General features: G+C 43.4%; 1 protein-coding gene across 16 annotated transcripts in view; it reads right to left on the bottom strand.

Annotated features, from left to right (window-relative positions):
• TSNARE1 (t-SNARE domain containing 1) overlaps positions 1-22,753 on the bottom strand; it is a 710,453-nt gene that overhangs the window by 181,511 nt on the left and 506,189 nt on the right. For 14 of the 16 annotated variants that reach the window (XM_077809719.1, XM_077809732.1, XM_077809724.1 and 11 more), the window contains 2 exons: positions 12,424-12,883; positions 10,895-11,772 (listed from right to left, as the gene is read on the bottom strand). The exons of 1 other annotated variant lie outside the window; for it this stretch is intronic. In XM_077809719.1, the coding sequence (XP_077665845.1) occupies positions 11,213-11,772; positions 12,424-12,883 (1,020 nt within the window). In that variant the 3' untranslated portion in view covers positions 10,895-11,212. Of the gene's footprint in view, positions 1-10,894; positions 11,773-12,423; positions 12,884-22,753 lie in introns of those variants that run through there. One more of the 16 variants, XM_077809733.1, reaches the window with a different exon arrangement.

The following is a 22,753-nucleotide window of genomic DNA, read 5'->3' as shown; positions in this document are numbered from 1 at the left end:
GCTCCTCTTTGGACAACCTGCTCTCTTTCCTTCAATGCATACCATCCCCCTCCTTTCTCCCACTCATCTTTTGGGTGGGATCTCCCCAAAGATGGAGCATCTTCAATCCCATTGGTAGTTGACTGTGCACAGCACCATCCACAGGAGGGTCCTTAGGCTAGGTCTTCACTGCAGAGTTAACTCTTCTGAGGTTGGCCTGATCCGAATGAAGGCAGTTGCCCTGAGAGATAACACTCGTATGGCACAGAGCGAATGGACTGGTGGCACAGGGTGACTGTGTGAGCAGTTGGAGACTTGTGCTAACTTAAGATGTAGCCCGTACTCCCTGATGGGCTTACCAACTCCAGGTAAAAGCATCACCGCATTGAAGTTAAGTGTTTGTGTTTGGAGGGAAACAAGTCAAGGCATAACTTGAGTCAATACTGCAGTGAAGACAAGTCCTCTGTCTCCTGCTGGAAAGCAAGCCGTCAGCTCAGAGAACTAACAAGTTCCCTGGGCCCAGAGATTGTATCACTGAATGTAAGTGAGGTAATGAGTTCACTAAACTGCCTGGGACCTGTGCTTTGGTGTTACAGGATGTCCCTCAACTTTCTCTTTCCTGTGCTTTACAAGGCTAAAATAAACCTGACTTGGCAATTCAAGTTAGTGGACATGAATCTATGTCACCCATAAGGTGGGCTGCCACATGCTGCTGGCCAAGGGAAAACAACTGGCATATGACCATCATAAAGGAAAGGCAGAGGGTGCCTGTATGTCTCAGCGAAGTGTCCCAAGAGATCTCATGGAGGGTGGGGGAAGTGGGGGATTGGTTCAGCCCATAATTATAAGCTGAGTCTGAATTTCTTTAAAGTTGAGGTTTTGTTTGGATTTCGCAGTTTGTTTCAGATCTGTGAACTGGTAGCATGACACAGCAGACGAAAACAGAGAGGCAATCAGGAGGGGTCTTCTCCATAAGGAATAATGCTTAGAACAAGAAAGCATTAAGCAAAAAAGGAAATGGAAAACTTTGGATTCCCCCCAATCCTTTGATCCTGGCTGTGGAGCCCAACTTTCCCGAAGCCACTCTCCCCTTCTGTCACCCCATCAGCCAATGTACAGCCCTTCCCCTAAGCACGTGTGCAAGGAGAGGGAGGAGCTGAACATAACTCCTTGTTCATCAAGAAGCAGATCTAACTCCTTGTTCACCAGGAACAGATAATGCCCCTGCACACTGTCACTGGGCCCATCTCCAAATTAGAACTGGCATTTCTGAGCCTCCATCTGGGAGGGAGCTGGCATTAGTGGTCTGGCCTCTTCCACGGACTGCATGGAAGACTGCGGACTACTGTGAGCAGTTTTCTTCCTGATTTAGAACGGGACTTCAAAAATGCAAGAGCACGTTCACTTTCCCTCTCATTCCATTAGGTGTAAATTCCATGTATATAAACATCAGGAAAACTTTAGTATGCAAAAATGAAGGCTGTGTTAGGCATGGATATGGGGATCAGACCTCAGTGTGGAAGTGGGTATAGGGGATTTCATTCTCACTGAGTATTACAAAGAGAAAAATGTTGGCATCGATTCATCATGTTCAGTCCCCAATCTAAAGTAGAGCTGAGTGGAAAACCAAGCGAAAAAAGCAGCTTTTCACCCTGAAAAGCAATTTTCTGCGTGGCCAGAACTACTATGTAAGACGGGATTCCAGGTGACCTCACAGACCTGGGTCTGGAAAAAAATAAATACATGAACCATTGATGTGCTCTGATGGCTTAATGCTATTGGGCAAAAAAATAAAACAAAACAAAAATATAGCAAGTCTCCACAGAACAGCATCTGCAGTTATGCTACAAAGGCAAGTTATAAGTGCTCTGTCACTCCATCTGCTTCTGGGTATAAGAAGATCACCAGCTGAGGTCAGAAAGATATCTCCTCCACAGAGAAAAATTCAGGTCATGGATGTGTGCACACAATTCTCACTGACTGTAAATGGAGTTGCACACACACATACACCTCAGGACAAAATTTGGTCATGGAGTATTTTAGAATTAGGTGCATTATAGGAGTTCATAGTGTTATATCTAATCAATATAATTCTGCTCACACTGGTTTTACCCCACTAAATTCAGTGCTGCTACTCCTAACGTATGCCAGTGCAAGTGAGATAAGACTCAGACCCAGTATTGCATTACTATCCCTTCAGCATCCGATGCTGGTCATTTATGAGAACTGGCTACCAGACTACATGGTCCACTGGAGTTCTTTGGTGCTGCAATTCATATATTTATGTAAAACTGTTACACATCACCTGGATTTCTCCCCTTTGCTTTCCTAGCTTACATCCAGGCTTCTCTTGGGGGTGTGATTTCTGGATAAACCAGAATGGATTTCAGAGGGGAGCAAATCAAATTTCTAAAAGGTCTGGAAAATAAGATGTGCTGACATATGGAAAGGCTCAGAAAAGCTCTGGAGAAATAACAGGTCAATCACCTATGAACTCAAAGGGATGTGAAAAAAGGAGACAGTGGGGTCAGAGCAAGAAGTGCGGGGCTAAAACTGCAGCAGAGGAACTATAGTTTAACTCTTAGCAAAAATGCTTAGAAAACACTGCCATAAAAGCACGCCAGGCAATGGATCAAACTGCCAAAGGAGCATAAAAAATCATCTTCACTAGAAGTGCTCAAACCTACTGACAACCATCAATCAGGCCTGCCGAGGGACAATAAAATCAAGCCAGCTCCACGCAATGGGGATGAGACTAGATGACCTACTCTAGGGGCTTGGTCCTGAACTACTGAAGTCAATGGGAGCAGGAGCAGGGTTCAGGTCTCTTCCAGGGCAGTGGGTGCTGGGAGCTGTAAACAACACTTCTCAGCTGGCTACAAAATAAACTGTATATGAATAGCTACAGGATCTCAGAATTTAAAGCAGATTTCCCCCAGTTGCTTAGCTAGAATCCCAAACCAAACAGAAACGTCTAAAAAACAAACATACCCGCCCCCGCAGCTTAAACTGCCTGTGACAGTGAGGGACTGGAGGTGATGTCCCAGGTCCCATCCAATCCTGTGTAGCCCTGCTGCTTCTCTTCAGTGTTTAACTCGTGCATGTACCACTGCCCCACTAGGTTCTCGGTGTACGTTCTAAGCGGTAACCATCCTCTCTCATCAAAGGAATCTGGTAAGTACTGGTTTAATTTTTTTCTCTATTTTTTCAACTCCCCATTGTCAATAACATCATTTTAGCTTGAAAATAAATGTCTCCAGGGATCCAGTGCAGACTAATTTTTAAGAGAAAACAAAGCAAGATGTACTTAGTTGGGGATTGGTCCTGCTTTGGGCAAGGGGTTGGACTAGATGACCTCCTCAGGTCCCTTCCAACCCGGATATTCTGTGATTCTATTCTATGATTCATTTCACTGTTGTGAAAAGCACTGGGTCTGCAGCCCTGTTGACGCGTCTTCCATTCACTGAACAAGCATGGCAGGCAATAGCAGCATTAACTTCCCACTCCCCTGCTTCCCGCCAAGGAGTGGCGGATGGAGGAGTCTTCCCGTCTCCATAGCCTGACCAGTCAGTAGAGAGACTGCTAGACTGCCAAAGAGCTCCTAGTGCAGATATGCACTTATTCCTGCAAAACTGCTTTTGTTGGTACTGCTTATCTGACACACACACTCCTGGGTGTAAAAAGCTACACTGGGGAAATTGCTTTGCTAGTAGAAAAGACAGGAGGACTTGTGGCACCTTAGAGACTAACAAATTTATTAGAGCATAAGCTTTCGCGAGCTACAGCCCACTTCATTGGATGCATAGAATGGAACATATAGTAAGAAGATATATATACACACATACAGAGACGGTGGAAGTTGCCATACAAACTGCAAGAGGCTAAGTAATTAAGATGAGCTATTATCAGCAGGAGAAAAAAACTTTTGTCGTGATAATCAAGATGGCCCATTTAGACAGTTGACAAGAAGGTGTGAGGATACTTAACATGGGGAAATAGATTCAATGTGTGTAATGACCCAGCAACTCCCAGTCTCTGTTCAAACCCAAGTTAATGGTATCTAGTTTGCATATTAATTCAAGCTCAGCAGTTTCTCGTTGGAGTCTGTTTTTGAAGCTTTTCTGTTGCAAAATTGCCACCCTTAAATCTTTTACTGAGTGGCCAGAGAGGTTGAAGTGCTCTCCTACCAGTTTTTGAATGTTATGATTCCTGATGTCAGATTTGGGTCCATTTATTCTTTTGCGTAGAGACTGTCCGGTTTGGCCAATGTACACGGCAGAGGGGCATTGCTGGCACATGATGGCTAGTATAACTTTGTCTACACTTTTGCTAGCACCACTTATGTACGTCAGTGATCACGCCCCTTCACAACCTTGACCAGTACAGCTATTCTTGGAAAAAGTTGTAGCATAGATGTGGCCTTAATAACAACTGTGGTGATGGGTTTTAAGATATGGACACCTGTTCCATCGGAACTGGATTGAGACCCACCATCTCGTTTCACGTAGACCACCAGGTAGGGTGACCAGATGGCAAGAAGAAAATATTGGGAAACATGGGAGGTGGAGGGCGGGGGGAGAGCCACAGACTAACAGCCCCACTGGAGCCATGGGGGAGGGAGGCACACCGCTCGAGGAAGCTGCAGGTCAGGGGCACATGGCCCTGGCTCCCACCCCTGGCTGCAAGAGTGGGGGAGTGTCTCAGGGCTGGGGGAGGGAGTTGGGCGGGGGAGAGTTCAGGGTGCTTTGAGCAGGGGGTTGGACTAGATGACCTCCTGAGGTCCCTTCCAACCCTGATATTCTATGATTCTATGACTGTGGGAGGGAGTTTGGGTGCAGGAGGGGATATGGGCTCCGGGGCGCTTACCTCAGGTGGCTCCCCGGAAGTCTTGATGTCTCCCTCTGGGTTCCAGGCGGAGACACGGCCAGGCAGCTGTGTGAGCTGCCTCACCCGCAGGCACTGCCCCCGCAACTGCCATTGGCTGCAGTTCCTGGCCAATGGGAGCTGCAGAGCAGGCATTCATGGTGGGGCAGCACGCAGAGCCCCCCTGGCCATCCCTGTGCCTAGGACCCAGAGGGAGATGTCGACACTTCCGGGGAGCTGCCTGATGTAAGCACCCCCGGAGCCCACACCCCCAGACGTCACCACTTCCAGGGAGCTGCGCAGAACTGGGTAGGGAGCCTACCAGCCCCGCACCAACTGGACGCCTGGCAACTTTACAATATCGGGACAAACGACATCCTGATTGTACATAGGTCGGGATGCGGGACAAAGTTAAATATTGACACAGTCCCGATTTTATCAGTATGTCTGGTCACCCTACCGCCAGGCTGCCATCAGATGGTAAGAACTCTTGGACTACCAGCAATTTGGACTAGAATTAAAGCAATGACCAAGGAGAGAAAGCTCTATATTTCCACTACCAATACCCTGAGTAATCCAGTAATTCACCCTGAGCAATTTATTGTTTGGTTTTAAGATTTCCTTTCTAAATGACACATTAATATTGTCAATGATGGAGAATCCACCATAACCTGGGTAAACTATTCCAATGGTTAATTACTCTGACCATTAAAATTTACACCCTATTTCCACTTAAAGCAGTAGACTGGTAGTCAGAGGATCTGAGCATCAGTTTATGACTCTGCTCCAGGTGTATAACTGGGATGGTCCTTTCCCACCTCACAGGGCTGTTGTGAGGACTCTTTACTTAATGCACATGAAGTGCACAAATACTATGGCGATGAAGAGTTACATTAAGTAGACAGACCACTGTATTTCCAATCTTCAGACAAAATGCTGTCTTAAGGATGCATGCTTGTTTCCCATTGACTGCAGTGAGAGCTGTGTGGGTATATGTAAGGGCAAAACATTGGCTCTTGGATTTTAGAAGTGATGCAGTTGATATTTTCACTACTTACGCAAACAAAGTGCATGCTCAGCCAGTTTACGATCTGCATAAGAACATCCTTTCCTCAATTTGTTCAGTTCTAATTAGCTTTTGATGCTAAAATGCAAGGGACGCCTGAGTGAAGTAAAAAATGGATGCACTCATTCTCTCTCTCTCTCTCTCTGTAGGCAGTGTTGACGAATGAGACTGTGGGTTGATGTGGCGGGAGTAATATAATTTCTGGCAGCTGGTGCAAGCATATGGTGACGTTTATCGATGCACGTGGGTGCCATGCAGTACGGTACCTCCGAGCCAGGCAGGCACTGCAGGCATTTCATTACTTCTCCGTTCAGCAAGGCCAAAGCATGAAACTGATGAGGAAGTGAGAGATGCTCCCCTGGACAAGAAGCTCCAGGGCTAGATTGTGGTCCAGATTCTGCTCTCAGTGACACCAGGAGGTTTCTGGTGTAACGCCACTGAAGTTACTCCAAATTCACAGCAATACAACTAAATTTGCCTTTATGGCTCTATTCTCATCTATGTTGCATCAGCCAAAGTGTTTCTAAACTGAGTGTCCAGGAAAAATTAAGAAGGATGTGAATTAAATCTGCATGGTAGATAGAGCCACCATTGTTTGCCCCCTCCCCCAACCCCATAAGTGTCCTACAGGCAAACTGTTCCTCACACCTGACTCAGACAGTCCAATCCATGCAGCTGGCCCTGGATGGCCTTTTCCTCTTACTTCTTCGTCCTTGATCTTTCGGACAACCGAGCAGCTGTGCTACATTACCCCCTGCGACTGACTCACAGCTGCAACTAAGCCCTCTCCTTATCGCAGGATCCAGAATTCAATCTGCTCCAGGAAATAGGATGTGGCTAAATGTTTAACAATTCTCCTATTTCCAGATGGGCAAAGAAGTATGTTCTCCATGCGGCTTGGAACTCTGAATGATCTGCTGATTTACCTCTATTCTTCATCTTATGTACCTTAGAGAGACTGCATCTCAGTTGCCATTCTTCTGTTTCTGGAGTTCATTAATTAATGTCACCCAGTCATCCGCAGAAGAGGAATCATTCCTGCATGTCACAAGATATTACATTCTCTAAATGCCCTGGGCTGACTTCACATCCCTTGTTGGTTTGTGGAAAATGAGAGGCTGATGAATCAAATCCAGGTTTCCTAAATGACAGTGATAAAGGAACTTCTTTAGGCTACCAACTCAACAGTCTCCTTGTTGAATAAGTGTCACCAACAACAATATGAGAATCTACCAGTCAGTACAGGTTTGAAAAGTCCCTCCATCCTGTAAAGAACCCAAGGACTGAATAAAATGCAGTTGTCATACCGCAAGAAAACAAACTTTTCATCTGTGTGATAAAACAGTGGGCACAGAATAAAATTCTCAAATTAACATACATACCAAGACCAAGATAAAGGTTTCTGTGTTTGTTGGCACAATAGAATGCAACTGGCTTAATAATGATAGGATAATTTTCAGAGTAATAAAATATGATTTCTTTTAATTTGCCTTCCATTTTTTTAAATGTAGAGAGAGCACTTAGGTCATGTTTTCAAGTTTTTCTCTGCAGTGATAAGGACTAGAAACTTACTATTTTGTTTAAAATGAAAGCTGAGATTCTCATGTAACCCTATGACTCCAGAAGCTGGGGATTTAAGAAAATATCTGGCTATCATGAGAACTGGCAACACTGCTAGTGTTGCGGCTGGGTTTACATATATTTGCATTAACGATTTATCAAGGTACCTATTAAGCAGCAATCATTGCAATATGTAGACATGAATTTCCCGAAATACTTTACAAATGTTAACAAATTAAAACCTGTGAGATATTATTATTACCGTCACCCAGGGTCCCATATGCTCTGCGGTAGAATGGGACTAATTGCTGGAGCAATAACCTCTAAGCTTCCTGCAACATTACTTTATCCTGTTGTCACATAATACCCTTAATTCCCATCCCTGCACCTTCACATTATCCCACACACTTATGGCTGGCTGCTCATAGTTGAAAATCTTTGTTGATGTAAAATGTGTTGATTATTTTCCCCAGTAACTTATTTTGAGGAGGGGTTTTCTCTCCCTACTGTACTCTCCAGGCAGCCAGGTTCCCCTCTCCAGGCCATGATCCCATGATCTAGTCCAGCATAAAGTTTCCTAACCCTCCCCTATGTGTTCCAACAAAACTTCAGCACTTCTGTGCTCTGGCTGTCCTGGCCTCAGCTGCTGTGCTGTTCTCCAGGCAGCATGCCTCACCAGCCTAGGTCGCTGGCTGCTCCATAGTTCCACAGCTGCAAGCGCCAGGTCTGGCTAACCAAACCCCCTGACGCTTGGCTCTATGGAAGAGTGCAGGGGGCTTGCACCATAACTGACCCACTCCCCTTTGTCGAGAAAGCTGGAGAATGAGAGACAAAACAAATGATTTCCAGAGGTTCTGATCAACTGCAGCTCCCACCAAAGCCAATGGATAATGTAGGTGCTCAGCATAGCTGAAAATCAGGCCAGTCCTAAATATGGCTTTAGGTCCCTCCCTCACTGTACCGACCTAAGCTTGAAAAAATTAGCCAAAGCAGAACACCTGCTGGCTACAAAGTTTTTTCATGAGATAATTATTTGCTTGTGACATAGTCTGAATATGGCCTGTACTTTACGTTCCACGCAGCACTGTAATCTCACATGCCAAATAGGGTTGGGGCCTGTGGGTACGCGAATGGGAGATTTCTAAGGCACATCCAAACACTTCAGAAAGAAACAGCAAAAGGTAGTCTTCTGTATCAGTCACTGGGGCACTGTGTTGTTGGAGATACCACTGTTTGGGCTCACTCCAGCATGGGTAATTACATTCCGTCAATGTCAATCCTCCTGCTGTTTCAACTGGATTCCTTTCTTCCTTTACTAAACTGTTTTCTAGTGGGGTTGTGTGCTAATAGAGCCTGATCTGACCATCATTAGAGACACTGGGAGACCTACCCTGAAACTGTTGCTGTGTTTCACCTCCAAGAGGGATGAAATTTCAGTGCTGGTAGAAATGATCTGTATGTCCAGTTTACAGAGCAAGTTGTAAAATGCTTTGTGATCCTTGGGGAAGAAGGGCACTATCAGAAATAGAAGATCGCCTCAAACACATTCATTACATTTATAGACATGTTAAGTGCTTGCTGTTTAACACATTACAAACGTACAGATGAATGCAAACCTTCAGCTTTTTATAGCAAATGATAATTATAATATGTAAACTTCATTATTGTGCACTGATGTTAAAGTGTATTACACTCCGAGGGAACTTACTTAGTTCATTGGGTGTTTTATGAATATAAGGGAAGCAGGAGGAAAGGAAAGAAAATATTTTATAGTGCTATCTGAAAGATGCTTATCCCGAGAAAATGGTATAATCTTTAGAGCAAGAGGGAATAAAAGACACAGGGGTGCTTGTCTTTGACGCTAAGGACCCTTTACACCACTCTGACAGCAAAAACAGACCTTAAAGTGGGTGTATACTATATTTATGCTTACTTTAAGGCCCCTTTATACTGTTAAGAGTGGTTTAAAGCTGCCTGAGTGTAAAGGTGTATAAGGCCACAATGTAGCCAAAGTCATTCAGTGAAGGTGAATCCTTCCAAGCAGCAAGCTATTTCAAATAACTGCCTTCTGGTTTGCAAATGTTAAAATGGATTCTGAGATCAACAGAGGGGTTGGGATATAGGATCTATAGCCAAGCACCATTTGTTTTTGATTTAACTCTTTGCACTAGATGAAAAAAACTGGGATTCTGGCAAGAGTCTGGTAATTGGAACTGTGTTAATTCTTACCAAGAATTGATTTGGTTATTTCTTCAATGGAGATTTTAGATCAATTTACCCTTTGCAGGAGCTGAGAGTGGCATGATTCTTAATAAACTGATTTGGTGTGCCCTAGCAGTTTCACACTCTCACACTGGATTATGTATTGGAAAGGAAGAAAACCAATTCAAATATAAAAACAAGGGAATGTCCAATGAAACTGAAAGGCGGCAAACTCAAAACCAATAAAGAGAAATACTCTTTCAAGCAACATATAATTAGCTTGTGGCTCTCATTGTCATATGATGTTGTTGAGGCCAAAAACGTAGCAAGATTTGAAGAGGGATTGGATATTGATCTGGATAACAAGAATATCCACAGTTATAATACTTAATGCAAACAAAAAGGCTTGGAAGATGATATTAAGCCTCAGGCTTTGTGGCATAAGCCATTCTCTAAATATTAGGGATCAGGATGAGACCTCCATGGTGGGCAGATTATCCCCACTGTGGGGTTTCTTGCACCTTCCTATAAAACATCTGGTGCTAGTCTCCACTGGAGACAGGATGCTGGACAACATGGACCTTGAATCTGATTTGGTATGAGTTATTGCCGAAGTCAAGGGTTCTCTTTCTCTGGAGCCACATTATGTTTTCAGTCTTTTCTCTAAAACCATGTGGACTAGACATTTAGGGTTTTTAAAAGGAAAACTCAGATGCTCATGTATTCCCCAAGAGTTGAGGCTTTCAGAAAAACACAAATATCATGAGATTCGTGATAAAATTAGTGCAAGATGGCAAAGTTGAACTGTATTATTGAGTATTATATTCCTACAGTCCTAAATGTCTCATTCATTGATATATCGTGTGTCTTTCAAACACAAAGCTAGTGAGAAGGTCGGGATAGACTGAAGGGGGAATAAATGGAATTCCGTATGCTTATACTTAGAAAACAAACTGTCTTATTTGCTCATAAAAGAACTCTACCCAGTATTATTAAATCAGCAAACATAATCCAAATAACAATAAGAGCTCCGTCCTGCTCCCATCAATCTCAATGACAAATTTCTCTTTGACATCAGTGGAAGCAGGATCAGGCCCTCAAGTTCTACGGCCTTAGCAATGATTTCTTCTTTTTTTTTTTCTTTTTAAACCTAAAAATGTTTCCGGAAAAGAATAATATCCACGGGGGACAGACTCTTAAGAGTAAAGATAAATATGAACAGAGTTTATTTTTATATGGTTTGGATTTATGTAAGAAAATATCTTTCACAATAAAAAGAACTGATACAAAATTGTTTCTCATAAATGGACAGCGCTGCTGGTTATAAAACAGAATGATATCCTGTCCCATACTGGGCAACCAAAAAAGGCTATATGTAGAATATACCCAAGAATCTTGACCCTCTAAAAAAAGAGCTACTGTAGCATTTACCGTGACCTACAAATCATGAGGAATTTTTTACCCATCATAAAAAGTATTTGTTTTAGAGAACTGTCCTTAAAAACTATGAAAATGGCATTTGAGAAGACTCTGTGTTTCTGTTTAGATCTCCTCTTCGACTTTCAAGATCATTCCCGAGAACACCTCGATCCCTGACTGCCCCACAGACTCGCCACTGGCTATCCGGGAGGGCAGACGGGCAGAAGTCTCAGGGGTGCAGTCTTGCACAAAATGTACTGTCTCCCTGCGCGGATGCTGGTAGTCGACCAGCTTCTCCAGCGTCCGGTTGAGTGACTCGACATTGTCTGCCAGCCTCTTGTTCTGTTCCACTAAGTTCTCCAAGATGAGGTTCTGCTGGATCATGAGGGAGCTCTGCTGCTGGTACCAGGAGGACAAGAGGGTGCTTTGCTGGAGATGAGCATCCATCAGCTGCTTCTCAAACTCTGAGATGTTGTACTTCTGCTTAGGATGCCGGGCAGTCTGGGATGACCGCCTTCCATAGGCAGCCCGCTGCTGCATCTGTGGGGAGGAAGGTGGGGAGGGAGAGGAAACTGAAGTGTGCAGTGCCCCCCGCTGCTCTAACGCATCTGTCTCAGCTGGCATAGGCATTTCAATAGTCCTCAAAGGCACCCATGTGCAACCAGGCACTTCCTCCTCCTCATCTGTGGGGGATCAAAATATCAAAACATGAGTTCTTTACACGTTAGCAACACAGAAAGCAGCCTTTTTGGTTAATATGCTAAAGGAATGATGTCTGCTGTGTGGGTGTGCATATGAGCTCAGGAAAGGGACATTAGTTTGACTGTGTGCATGTGAATGTCTCAATAGGTCTTGTGCTTTGTATTTGTGAACCAGAGGGATCTCTCTCTCTCTTATGTAATTGTTTCATCTGAAATATTAGATGATAAGGTCCTGGGACATTAAAATTCCTCATGTCCCGTAGATGATTTCCTGCTCTGCAGGGTGAATTCCTTTGAGTAACTCCAAGCTCCTGTACAAGGAGACATCTCTGTCCTGAAGGATGGGGCGGAGGTGGGGGGGAAAGGGGGGAGGGAAGGGGGAGAATGTAAGACTCCAGAATCAAAAGCTGTTGTGTGAGAGGTTCTGCCTATTTGGATCTGAGATTTCATTTGCAGAGTCCTCTCTTGCCATAAGGTTGGCTGTAGCAATCTAACATTGCAGGGGAGACCACGTCACAGCCTCCAAAGATAACCTTCTAGAGAAAGGCTCCTCCCCCTCCCCCTTTCCCCCAGCTTTCCCCAGTCTGCTGATGTGTGTGGATGGGATGAATGGTTTTGTTTAGGACTCTTTACCTGACTGAAGCTCCAGAGTTATGTGAGGGCCACCAGTGTGCATAACACCATCACCACCACCACCATCCTCCTCCTCTGCCACCACTCTGGCCTCAGCCTCTTTAATAGCCTCCTCCTGCCCAAGCAAAGGACTTTCCAAAATCCGCACCACCACAGTATCAGGTCTGGGCTCCCCCGTTGAGCGACTCATCTCCACCAGCTTCTCCTTGGTGCGCCTCTTCATATCATCCCATCTCCTCCGGAGGTCCCGGGGGGTCCTGGGGGACCGGGCGACAGCATTGATCTTCCTGGCAATGCTGCACCATATCTTCTCCCTCTCTGGCTGGCTCAGGTTGACTCTCTCACTCCCATAGAGCCTAGCGTGATTTTTGGTCACCTCTGCCACCAAAATCTCAAGTTCTACAGGAGAAAACTTTTCCTTCCTCTTCCGGGGGCCAGCAGCCATTTTAAATCTGCTCCTCTTGCAAAAAACGAAACAGGAAGGGGCAATTTGATGCTGGATTCTCATCAGGACCACTTCACATTGAAATATTCTCATGAAATACACAAGCTACGCTGATGCTGGTCAGTGCCTGCTCAAGCAGTGGGGCATAATGTGGCAAAGTACATAGATGTGTCATTGCTAACAATGACAATGACTAACAAAACGCTATACGAGGGGGCTTGATGTTACTGGAGTGTCACTGGAACAGAAATGAGGAGACACACAAGGATAAAATCCTCAGCTGGTGTAAATTGGTGTACCTCTATTGACTTCAATGGAGTTATGCTGATTTACACCAGCTGAGGATCTGGGCCACAGTCTTTAACAGGTTGAAATAAGCTTTGGGTCAGATACTCAGCTCACTAGCCCTGATATAATTGAGGAGTAACTCCAGTGAAGTCAAACTGGTGTAGGTCTGTGGAGAATCAGGCTCACTGTACTTTCTCAGGCTCAGAACATCACACACAGCTGGAAAACCCATTTTTTTTCTGGAAGCAGTTTTACACTGAGCAATTCCAATGACTTGAGGGGAGTTACTCCTAAATTACACAAAAGGAGAATCATGCTCCTAGAGTCTGAGCCTGATCTCACTTACATTTTTACAACAGTTTAACCCCCTGGACTTCACTAGAGCCGCTCCTTATTTACAACAATGACTGTGATATTAGAAACAAGCCTAGAGAGTCTGCATGTTAGAGTTTCAGCTGCTTAAAAAGGCAGGTTAACAGCATCAGATGATAAGAATCATGCAAACAAGAGACAGAAAAGATATTTGGGGCCAGATTTACTGGTATAGCCTGGTGGGGTAAAATTGCTGTGAATCTAATTTATCTGGCCGGTTATGCAGGGTTTTGCAACTGCTTTGAGGCACTAGAGTGACACAAAATAGCTGGAGGTATAGGTCCATTACATCATCTTGTGCAACTACCTGCCGGTGCAGAATTATTCCCAGAGGTCTATTCTTCAGTTACACTGTTGGAACTATACGCAGCAGGTGAACTCCCATAAAAATCCTGGTGCAAAATTATGCAATGAAGTAAGAGGGGGTGTAAATTGGTTAAGGAACGGATGTAACTGTAACTTACACCAATTTGGCAGTCACAGGAAAGGGGATGTAATTAGGGACAAGAGAGGAGAGGGAACATAGCAAGAAAAGCAATAGAAGCGTTCAAGATAAAGCGGGTGTAGGATCGGTAAAGGGAATGGGATAAATTATCTACAACCTCCTTGTTGGCTGCTTTTCCTATCACAGCTTTCTCTTTGGGCCCCTCTGTATGCGAGGAACCCGTTTTTAAAACTTCACAAATTATACCTCTTTTCTGATCTAATTACAGGTAACTTGCACCATCTTTTTATCACTGTTGATTCTGGTCTACAGGGTGTCACATTTCCATCTAGGAGTTTGGTGTCCGGCTACATACGTTTCTGGTGCTTTGTAGGTTACACAGAATGAATTATGGGGTGGAAGGCATGCTTCTCCTCTAACTTACACATTGTGTAAATAAGAGGAAAAACATTGTGCACTGAAGTCAATTAAATTTACACTTGTGTGAAACGTGTGCAAGTGACAGGAGAATAGGACCCAAATGAATCACTGTTGATTTACACTGGTTTAATTGACCCAAACTGTCTCTGGATCTGTGAAAACTTTATAGAACACAAAGTTCAAAAAAGAAAAAAAAAAGTAACCCACATTAGTAGTATTTAAACGGGTCTGTTTTATTTTAAGAGTGTTACAAATACACCTAAACAGTCACTGATTTTAGTTTAACAAACAAGTTTCAGCCTCTGCCTAAAAAGTGGGGAAAGTATCAGGTTTTCATTTTAAATTTATCCCTAGAGTAAATGACATTTGTCAGCTTCTGAACAACAATCAGAGGGGGAAAAAAAATCAGTTTTCCTCTTTTTTCACATAATATGAAAAAGAGAAGGATGCTGGAAATTAAATGGTAGTAATAGCAAAACGATTAAGAAGAGTATTTAGCACTAACATAGTATGTCACATTTATGAAAGAGCACCACAAATATTAATTCACTTACCCTTACAATAGCCTTATTAGATACACAAGTATGTTTCACACAAATAAAAACAAATATTTCTTTATGCTGTAAAGTCATCTTGTGGAGTTCCCTGATATTGGTAAATTATTAGGGTTGGTTTTAAAAATCTGTATAATAGTATGGCCAGTAATATCACTGTCTGTAGTTATGCAAGGTAGGAGATGAACAATCAAATCTTATGATTCAGGAGGTGGGGCCAAACGGGCTAAAGGACTGATCCAAATCCCACTGAATTCAGTGGGACTCTTTCTTTTGCCATCAGGCCCTAAATGCACTATTGGGAGATTTTACCTCCTGCTGAAGCACTAGGTGTCAAACAATGAAAGAGACAAGATACCAGAGGTCGGCAGATGGATTGATATTCTGATATGATTAGAGCAGGGGGTTGGTTTTGAATATTTACCAAATAGTTTCAGTTCCTCAATATGTTGCTCATTTAGGATGCCAATAATCACAAGGAGGCATCTAATTTAAGACAAAATCCTACATCAATGAAGTTATTGGAAATCTGTCCTCTGATTTTAGTGCTTCAGGATCAGGATTTTAGTAAGGTTTTAGCACCAAGTATCTGGTTTGCATATAAAATAGCATGCACCAGAACAAGAGCTTAAATATAATATCGGATTTTAATATCAATGGGCCTGACTCTCATTTAGATTCAGGATGTATCTACATGAACATTTAGTTTGCAGCAAGCTGCAGTGTTGCATTAAGTGTTCTTCTGGCCCTTGCTGAAGCACACTAACAGTTCCTTAGTGTGCTTTGATCCACCCTGCTTTGAAAAGGGAATAGATCAAAGTGCACCAGGGACCTGTTAGTGTGCATCAGCAAAGTCCACACGGACAAATAGTGCGCAGCAGGATAGTGCTAGGTAGACTCACACTCCAGCTTGCCACAAACTAAATGTTTGTGTAGACAAGCCCTAAGCCTCCTTTACACCGCCAATGTGATGTAAAGGGGGCTTCGTGTATATGAAAATCAGGTCCAATAGCTTTATTGGCTTGCAAAGTACAAAAGTGTTACCAAAAGAAATATACCAAATATTAGTAGTAATGGATTATACTGTAAACTGCTGCTGTTGCACCCAAGGGGCCTGATTCTCAATTACACTTACAACACTCAGAGAAAGGGGATCTTAAGGTAAATGAAAATTAGACACAAGGACTTTCCAGCAGTGCTGGAAACGGCTAGATTTCTAAGGCCTGATTCCTCTCTCTTTTCCACCAGTGCTACCTTGGTGCAACTCTACTGATTTCAATGGACCTGGTCCCGAGTTACGCTTGTGTACGTGAGATTAGAATCAGATCCTTAAGCATTCTGGATACTCTCTCTTAGGTAATTAATACCCCTATGGTTCCAAAATTTGTCATAGGCTCTTTCATACCATAAGTGATCAAGACCTTTGTTTTCCATCTCATCTGAAAGGCACCATTCTCCAGGAGCAGAGCCCTTAATTCAGTGCTGGGACACTGGTTCGGCAATGAGTCCGAGGGAAAGGACTGATCCTAAGATGACTCGTTGCAATATGCTCTGTGCTTCTGGAAGATCCCACATTCAAACAGTAGTGAATCTCAATCCCACTGAGTTTACAAGACATGAGAAGATCACAAACTAGGAGGTATGACTACATGGCCATGTTGCTAAAATATACATATATTGGACATTTTTAAAGAGTTAGCACCATTGATTTGTAATGATATACAGTTAATGGGTTTATTTCTAAAATAAAGCACTTCCAGGAATGTTTGAGATGATTTTAAGGACTGGGCTCTCCAAACTATATCCTGTAGCTGCCCAATAACAAAAAAAGGAAACGTTCAGCTGCTTAGGAAAGCACTGGAACAGGCCATAGTTTGTTGCTAGGAAAGATGAGTTGGCAGTGTAACCTCAGCTAATGAGTACTATATCCTCCAGACCACTTGGGCATATCAGACAAGCAAAGTAGGGTCAGGGGCTTAGTCACTATATTGAACATCAATATCCATGAGGAAAAAAACCACATGTTCACCCATGCATGGGGACATGTACCACACACCCAGTCACACATGTGTAAGACATCATGCTGCATAAACTCTGAACTCCTATCAGCGGCAAATGAACTCACATGAACTCCACAAATGCTCCAGTTCTGAGTCAGCTTGACAATATTGTCTCTAATTCCCTTCAAGTCAAACGGTTCAGTCTAAATATAATGAAGAATGTCTGGTCTGATATTTTAAACAAAGAATCACCCCCTTCTGAGGAGATAATGACTTCACTATGGCCTTGCCAACACACCTAACTTTACTAAGCCATCTGTTTCCTGCAGCTGTCTGGTTGGTTTGCTAGCTCTCCTAAGTGCTTATGGAATGACCATTCCTTACAAAAGGTTATGTTCCTGAATAAGCAACCATGAGAAATTTAGTTTACGTAAAATTACTGCATCCTGATGTTATTATGCCCAGTATGCATCGGGCTGAATTCACTCTTGGCCTTAGGTAACAGACTCCGCTTCATTGACATGTCCTGCCATACACTCTATACAGTACATTTCTCTCATGAAAACATAGAATCATTTGGACCAAAACATGCGATGGACAAAGTTTCTTTCTTGTAAACAAACCACTAGCCACGATTCAAAAAGTAAGGTGATTAAACTAACACCTAGCTACAGAAATCATCTCCCCTGATAGTCTGAATGAAGAGATGCTTAGATGCAATCAGAATTCTCCTGAAAAACTGCCCCTTACCACTCACAAGCATCCATCTGAAAGCCCTAAATAAACCTTATCCCAATAAATATTTGATCACACAGAGCCATTGTTTAGAGGAAAAGATGGGTTTAAATAAATGTTATAGCTCAGACCTTGCTGAGGTTAAATTCCTGCATTCACTCATCTCGTTTATCACTTGGACTGCAGCTGACTCGAATACCATTTCCAATGGTAAGCAGCTGTTTTGTAATGGGCCGCATTACAATAAGATAAAACACACATACAGACAGAAGCTGATTCCGAATAAAACACTCTCCAACCTGTAATCTCAGCCCGCCTTTCATATGCAGCCACTGGAGCAGGCAGAAAAGAAAGCACACGTTTTTATCAGAACCACCTGCACCAACCTATTTGTCATTGGAAGTTAAAACACAATACAGTTTAACTGTAGAAGGCATTGTTCATACCAAAATACCTTGTAAGTACACAAGATATTGCTACAATAAAGAAATATGAGAGTAGACAGGAACAGTGGACAAGGAACGGCATGAAGGTGTAGATCATTACTTCATTTTATCATTCATTTATTGTGTGTTGTATGATGTTATGATTAACTGACATGCTATGTCATATATAATAACTGTATATTAAATATATTTAAGTTGTAGGACTATAGAATAATAGATTGATCAGTAGTCAGAAGGGATAAGTATGCATTAGGTATCTAGGTAAGTAGGGCTGAAACACAAGGCCTGCAGGCTTGGGCCTGTACGTTTTAGCTTAGCCATACTAGGTAATAGGCTTAAGAAATGCTGACATAAGTAAAAAGAAAAGGAGTACTTGTGGCACCTTAGAGACTAACCAGTTTATAACCAAATAAACTGGTTAGTCTCTAAGGTGCCACAAGTACTCCTTTTCTTTTTGCGAATACAGACTAACACGGCTGTTACTCTGAAACCTGACATAAGTAAGTGACCAAACAATGACCCTATGCCACAAGATTATGGGAAAAGATGTACCAATGGGTGGTACTGTGAAAAATTAACTGTAAGAGTAATTTTGAGTACAAGTCACATGCACAGGGTGTTAGGTGTAGTTAGAATCACAAGAGAAAAGAAGGCTCCCAGATTGGGTAAAATGAGTCCCCTGTGGGAAACCTGCACCAAGAACCATCCCTCTACTGATGATCAATTGGCAAGGCAGACATCAGACCTTAAGAATATCATTAAGGATGTGAGTATGACTATTTTTCTAACTTGTGCGTAGGTCTTTATAGGATTTCTGTATGCTTGGGTACTCATAACCTTAATTGTAACTTTAACAAAATTGACAAAACAAACTAGACCTTGTACTTCTCAATGTATGTATATGTCTTTATGTGTTCCAAGAGACAATAAATCTGAAGCAAGTAGCAGAGGTGACTTTCACTCTGCTAAACTGGAAACTGTAGCCACCAGAGCTGAACCCACAATGGTGCAATACAACATTACTAAATTCACTTTAAATAAAATAAAAGGTTAGAAAGGACTCTTGTGAGTAAGTGGGGAAGCAGACCATAGAGCATGAATATAGGATTCCTTACAAGGTGGATTTTGACCTGAATGGGACAAACGAATTTGTAGGGTCAATGCAAGTGAACAGACTGTTCAAGGTAACTGTGATGACGGCAGCAAAGGGTCAACCCCGACAATGAAAAAAAGAGGGGGGATTGAGAAAAGTCCAGAATTCGTAGAGGAGAGCGAAGATGTAGGGATATCGGGAGTGAGATGAAATGGTAGAAGGAGAGGAGATCAAGAGAATGAGATGTGAGAGGAATGAAGAGCCTGGAAAGTGAGGAGATCAGTTGTGTATGCTTATGGAAGTGGATTGCGGGGTGGGAGGGGGCTAAGATTTTTGAAAGGGGCTGGTTGGTGTTAGTGTGTACAGAGAAGTAATGCTTCAGCTTGGAGAACAGAAAGGAGTTATGATGGGAGTACTGCTGGGAGAACACAAAGGATGCATTTAGAATAAGCAAGACATGAATTAGCAATTCAGTACATTTTGGGAGATTTATTTATTTGTGAAGGGACTGTCATGACTTGGAACCATGGGAATTTTGGCTGGTAGGAAAGTTTTGTACCTACCTCTGGGGAAGGGGTTCAAACAAATGCTTAACTGTAAAATTAAAAAATCACTGTTTTAATGTAGTTTGCTTAGAACCTTTGCAATGTTTTGAGTCCACGTCAGGACTTTTTATTTAGCTCCCATTACATTCATAGACAGAATCGCTACAGAACAGCTTTAAAATCCCCCAAATAAAACTTTCAGTCAGTGCTAATTACGAAAATGAGAAGCATATTCAGCCATACTCACTCTCCAGACACACACGTCTAAGCAATAACCCACAAGAAATTAGTTACCACTTGTCTGCCATTACTCCTCAGTTAGGATTCTGACCTGTGAGCACTCCCACTCTCGTATTCCCATGAGACAAAGTAATCATGCTGTGTTACATTCACATTGCATTGCAACAATTATGTGGCATCAATTTCCAGTGACTTCTCAGCATATCATAATGCAGTCTCATGGATTAAGATGCAATCTCATTGCATCATGACACTACATCATCATAGTATGAACAAAATAAATTTGGGTCGATTTATGTGCTGGGCAAATAAGGTTCCAAGGACAAACCTATAGAAATCAAGACTGCCCTACAAATTTCAGAACAGTAGCACTCCTTTATCAGAACACAAGTAACTATGAATTGCACTGCGAGGTTCAAAATGCCAAGGGACTTCAAGAATCTGAGAAGGTAAAACTGGAGCTCAGAACAAACTAGTGGAACGTTTTTGTTTACCCTAATGTACCTCTGTTTGACAAAAGAGAGAACATAAAAAAATCCAGAGTCACTCTTTTTGCACATGCTGAAGCCAGCCCTTCATTGGTAGCCTCCAGATCCACTGATAGATCTGTCTATATCAAATAGTCCCAAAAGATACAGAGCATTCCTGTAAGTGAAAAGCAGGGGGTGGTAGTCCAGTGCATTGGAATTTCATTTCAGGCCCACACCAACCTTCATTTCCTAATACCAGTGAAGTTGAGAAAAGCCAGCCTCTGGAGATCAGCAGTGAAGTCAGAAGATTTCATGTGGAAATGTGACCCTATGTTGCATTGCTGATAATGACTAACACTTATGACACCCTCAGCATTTTATCTCCTTCATTTTTCTTCAGAGAATGATGGAATTCAATGACCTAGATTGTGCTCTAGTCATCTGTCAGAAAAATAAATTTAAGGCAACTAATAATTAGTACATAATAAAAAGAAATGGAATCAATCATAGAATTGTAGGACTGGAAGGGACCTCGAGAAGTCTTCTAGTACAGTCCCCTGCACTCAAGGCAGGACTATGTATTATCTAGACCAGTGATTTTCAAATGTTTTTCTGGGGACACAGTTGAAGAAAATTGTTGATGCCCGTGACCCACCAGAGCTTGGGATGATGGGTTTGGGGTGTGGGAGGGGCTCAGGGCTGGAGCAGAGGGCTGTGGGGTGGGGCTGGGAATGAGGGGTTCAGGGTGTGGGCGAGGTCTCTGGGCTGGGGCAGGGGTGTGGAAGGGGGTCAGGGCTCTGGGGTACAGGAGGGGCTCTGGGTTGGGGTGGCTCAGGGCTGGAGCATGGGGTTGGGGACTGGGAGGGGGTCAGGGCTCTGGGCTAGGGGGTGAAGGCTCTGGGCTGGGGTTGTGGTTGAGGAGTTTGGGGTGCTGGAAGGGGTTCCAGGTTGGGGGGGGGCTCAGGACTAGGGTAGGGGATTGGGGCCCAGGGTTGGGGTATGGACTTACCTCTGGTGGCTCCCGGTCAGCGGTGCAGCCGGGGTGCACCACGGACCATGCTGCACCCCAGAAGCAGCCAGCAGCAGGTCTGGCTCCTAGACGGAGGCATGCAAGTGGCTCTGCGTGACTCTCACCTGCAGGCACCACCTCCCTAACTCCCATTGGCCGGTTGCTCAGGGCGGGGATGGCACGCAGAGCCCCGTGGCCCCCTGCCTAGAAGCCAGACCTGCTGCTGGCTGCTTCTGATGTCCTACCTTAGCTGGGTAGCACCGCTGGTGGGACTTTTAACAGCCTGGTCGGCGGTGCTGACCAGAGCAAGGCGACCTGGCACCTTACATGCCGCAACCCATGACCCATGGTTTGAAAAACTCTGATCAAGACCATCCCTGCCAGGTGTTTGTCTAACCTGCTCTTAAAGATCTTCAATGATGGAGATTCCACAACCTCCCTAGGCAATTTACTCCAGTCCTTAACCACCCTGACAGTTAGCAAGTTTTTCCTAATGTCCAACCTAAACTTCCCTTGCTGCAATTGCTTCTTGCCCTATCCTCAGAGGTTAAGAAGAACAATTTTTCTCCTTCCTCCTTGTAACAACTTTTTATGTACCTGAAAACTGTTATCATGTCCCTCCCCCAGTCTTCTCTTCTCCAGACTAAACAAATCCAATTTCTTCAATCTTCCCTCATAGGTCATGTTTTCTAGACCTTTAATCATTTTTGTTGTTCTTCTCTGGACTTTCTCCAATTTGTCCACATCTTTCCTGAAATGTGGCGCCCAGAACTGGACACAATACTCCAGCTGAGGCCTAATCAGCAGTAGAGAGGAAGAATTACTTTTCATGTTTTGCTAATACAGCCCAGAATTATGTTTGCTTTTTTTGCAAGTGTTACACTGCTGACTCCTCTGTAGCTTCTGATCACTAAGACCCGCAGATCCATTTTCGCAGTACTCCTTCCTAGCCAGTCATTTCCCATTTTGTATGTGTGCAACTGACTGTTCCTTCCTAAGTGGAGTACTTAGCATTTGTCCTTATTGAATTTCATCCTGTTTACTTCAGATCATTTCTCCAGTTAGTCCGGATCATTTTGACTTTTAATCCTATCCTCCAAAGCACTTGCAACCAATCCCAGTTTAGGATTGTTTGCAAACTTTATAATCTTATTATCTAAATCATTGATGAAGATATTGAACAGAACCAAACCCAGAACTGATCCCTGCTGGGCCCCACTCATTATGCCCTTCCAGCTTGACTGTGAACCACTGATAACAACTCTAGA

This window comes from Eretmochelys imbricata, chromosome 2 (assembly GCF_965152235.1).
Source record: "Eretmochelys imbricata isolate rEreImb1 chromosome 2, rEreImb1.hap1, whole genome shotgun sequence".
Lineage (NCBI taxonomy): Eukaryota > Metazoa > Chordata > Testudines > Cheloniidae > Eretmochelys > Eretmochelys imbricata.
Note: the sequence above shows the minus strand (reverse complement) of the source record. Positions and strands in the feature narration are given on the sequence as shown.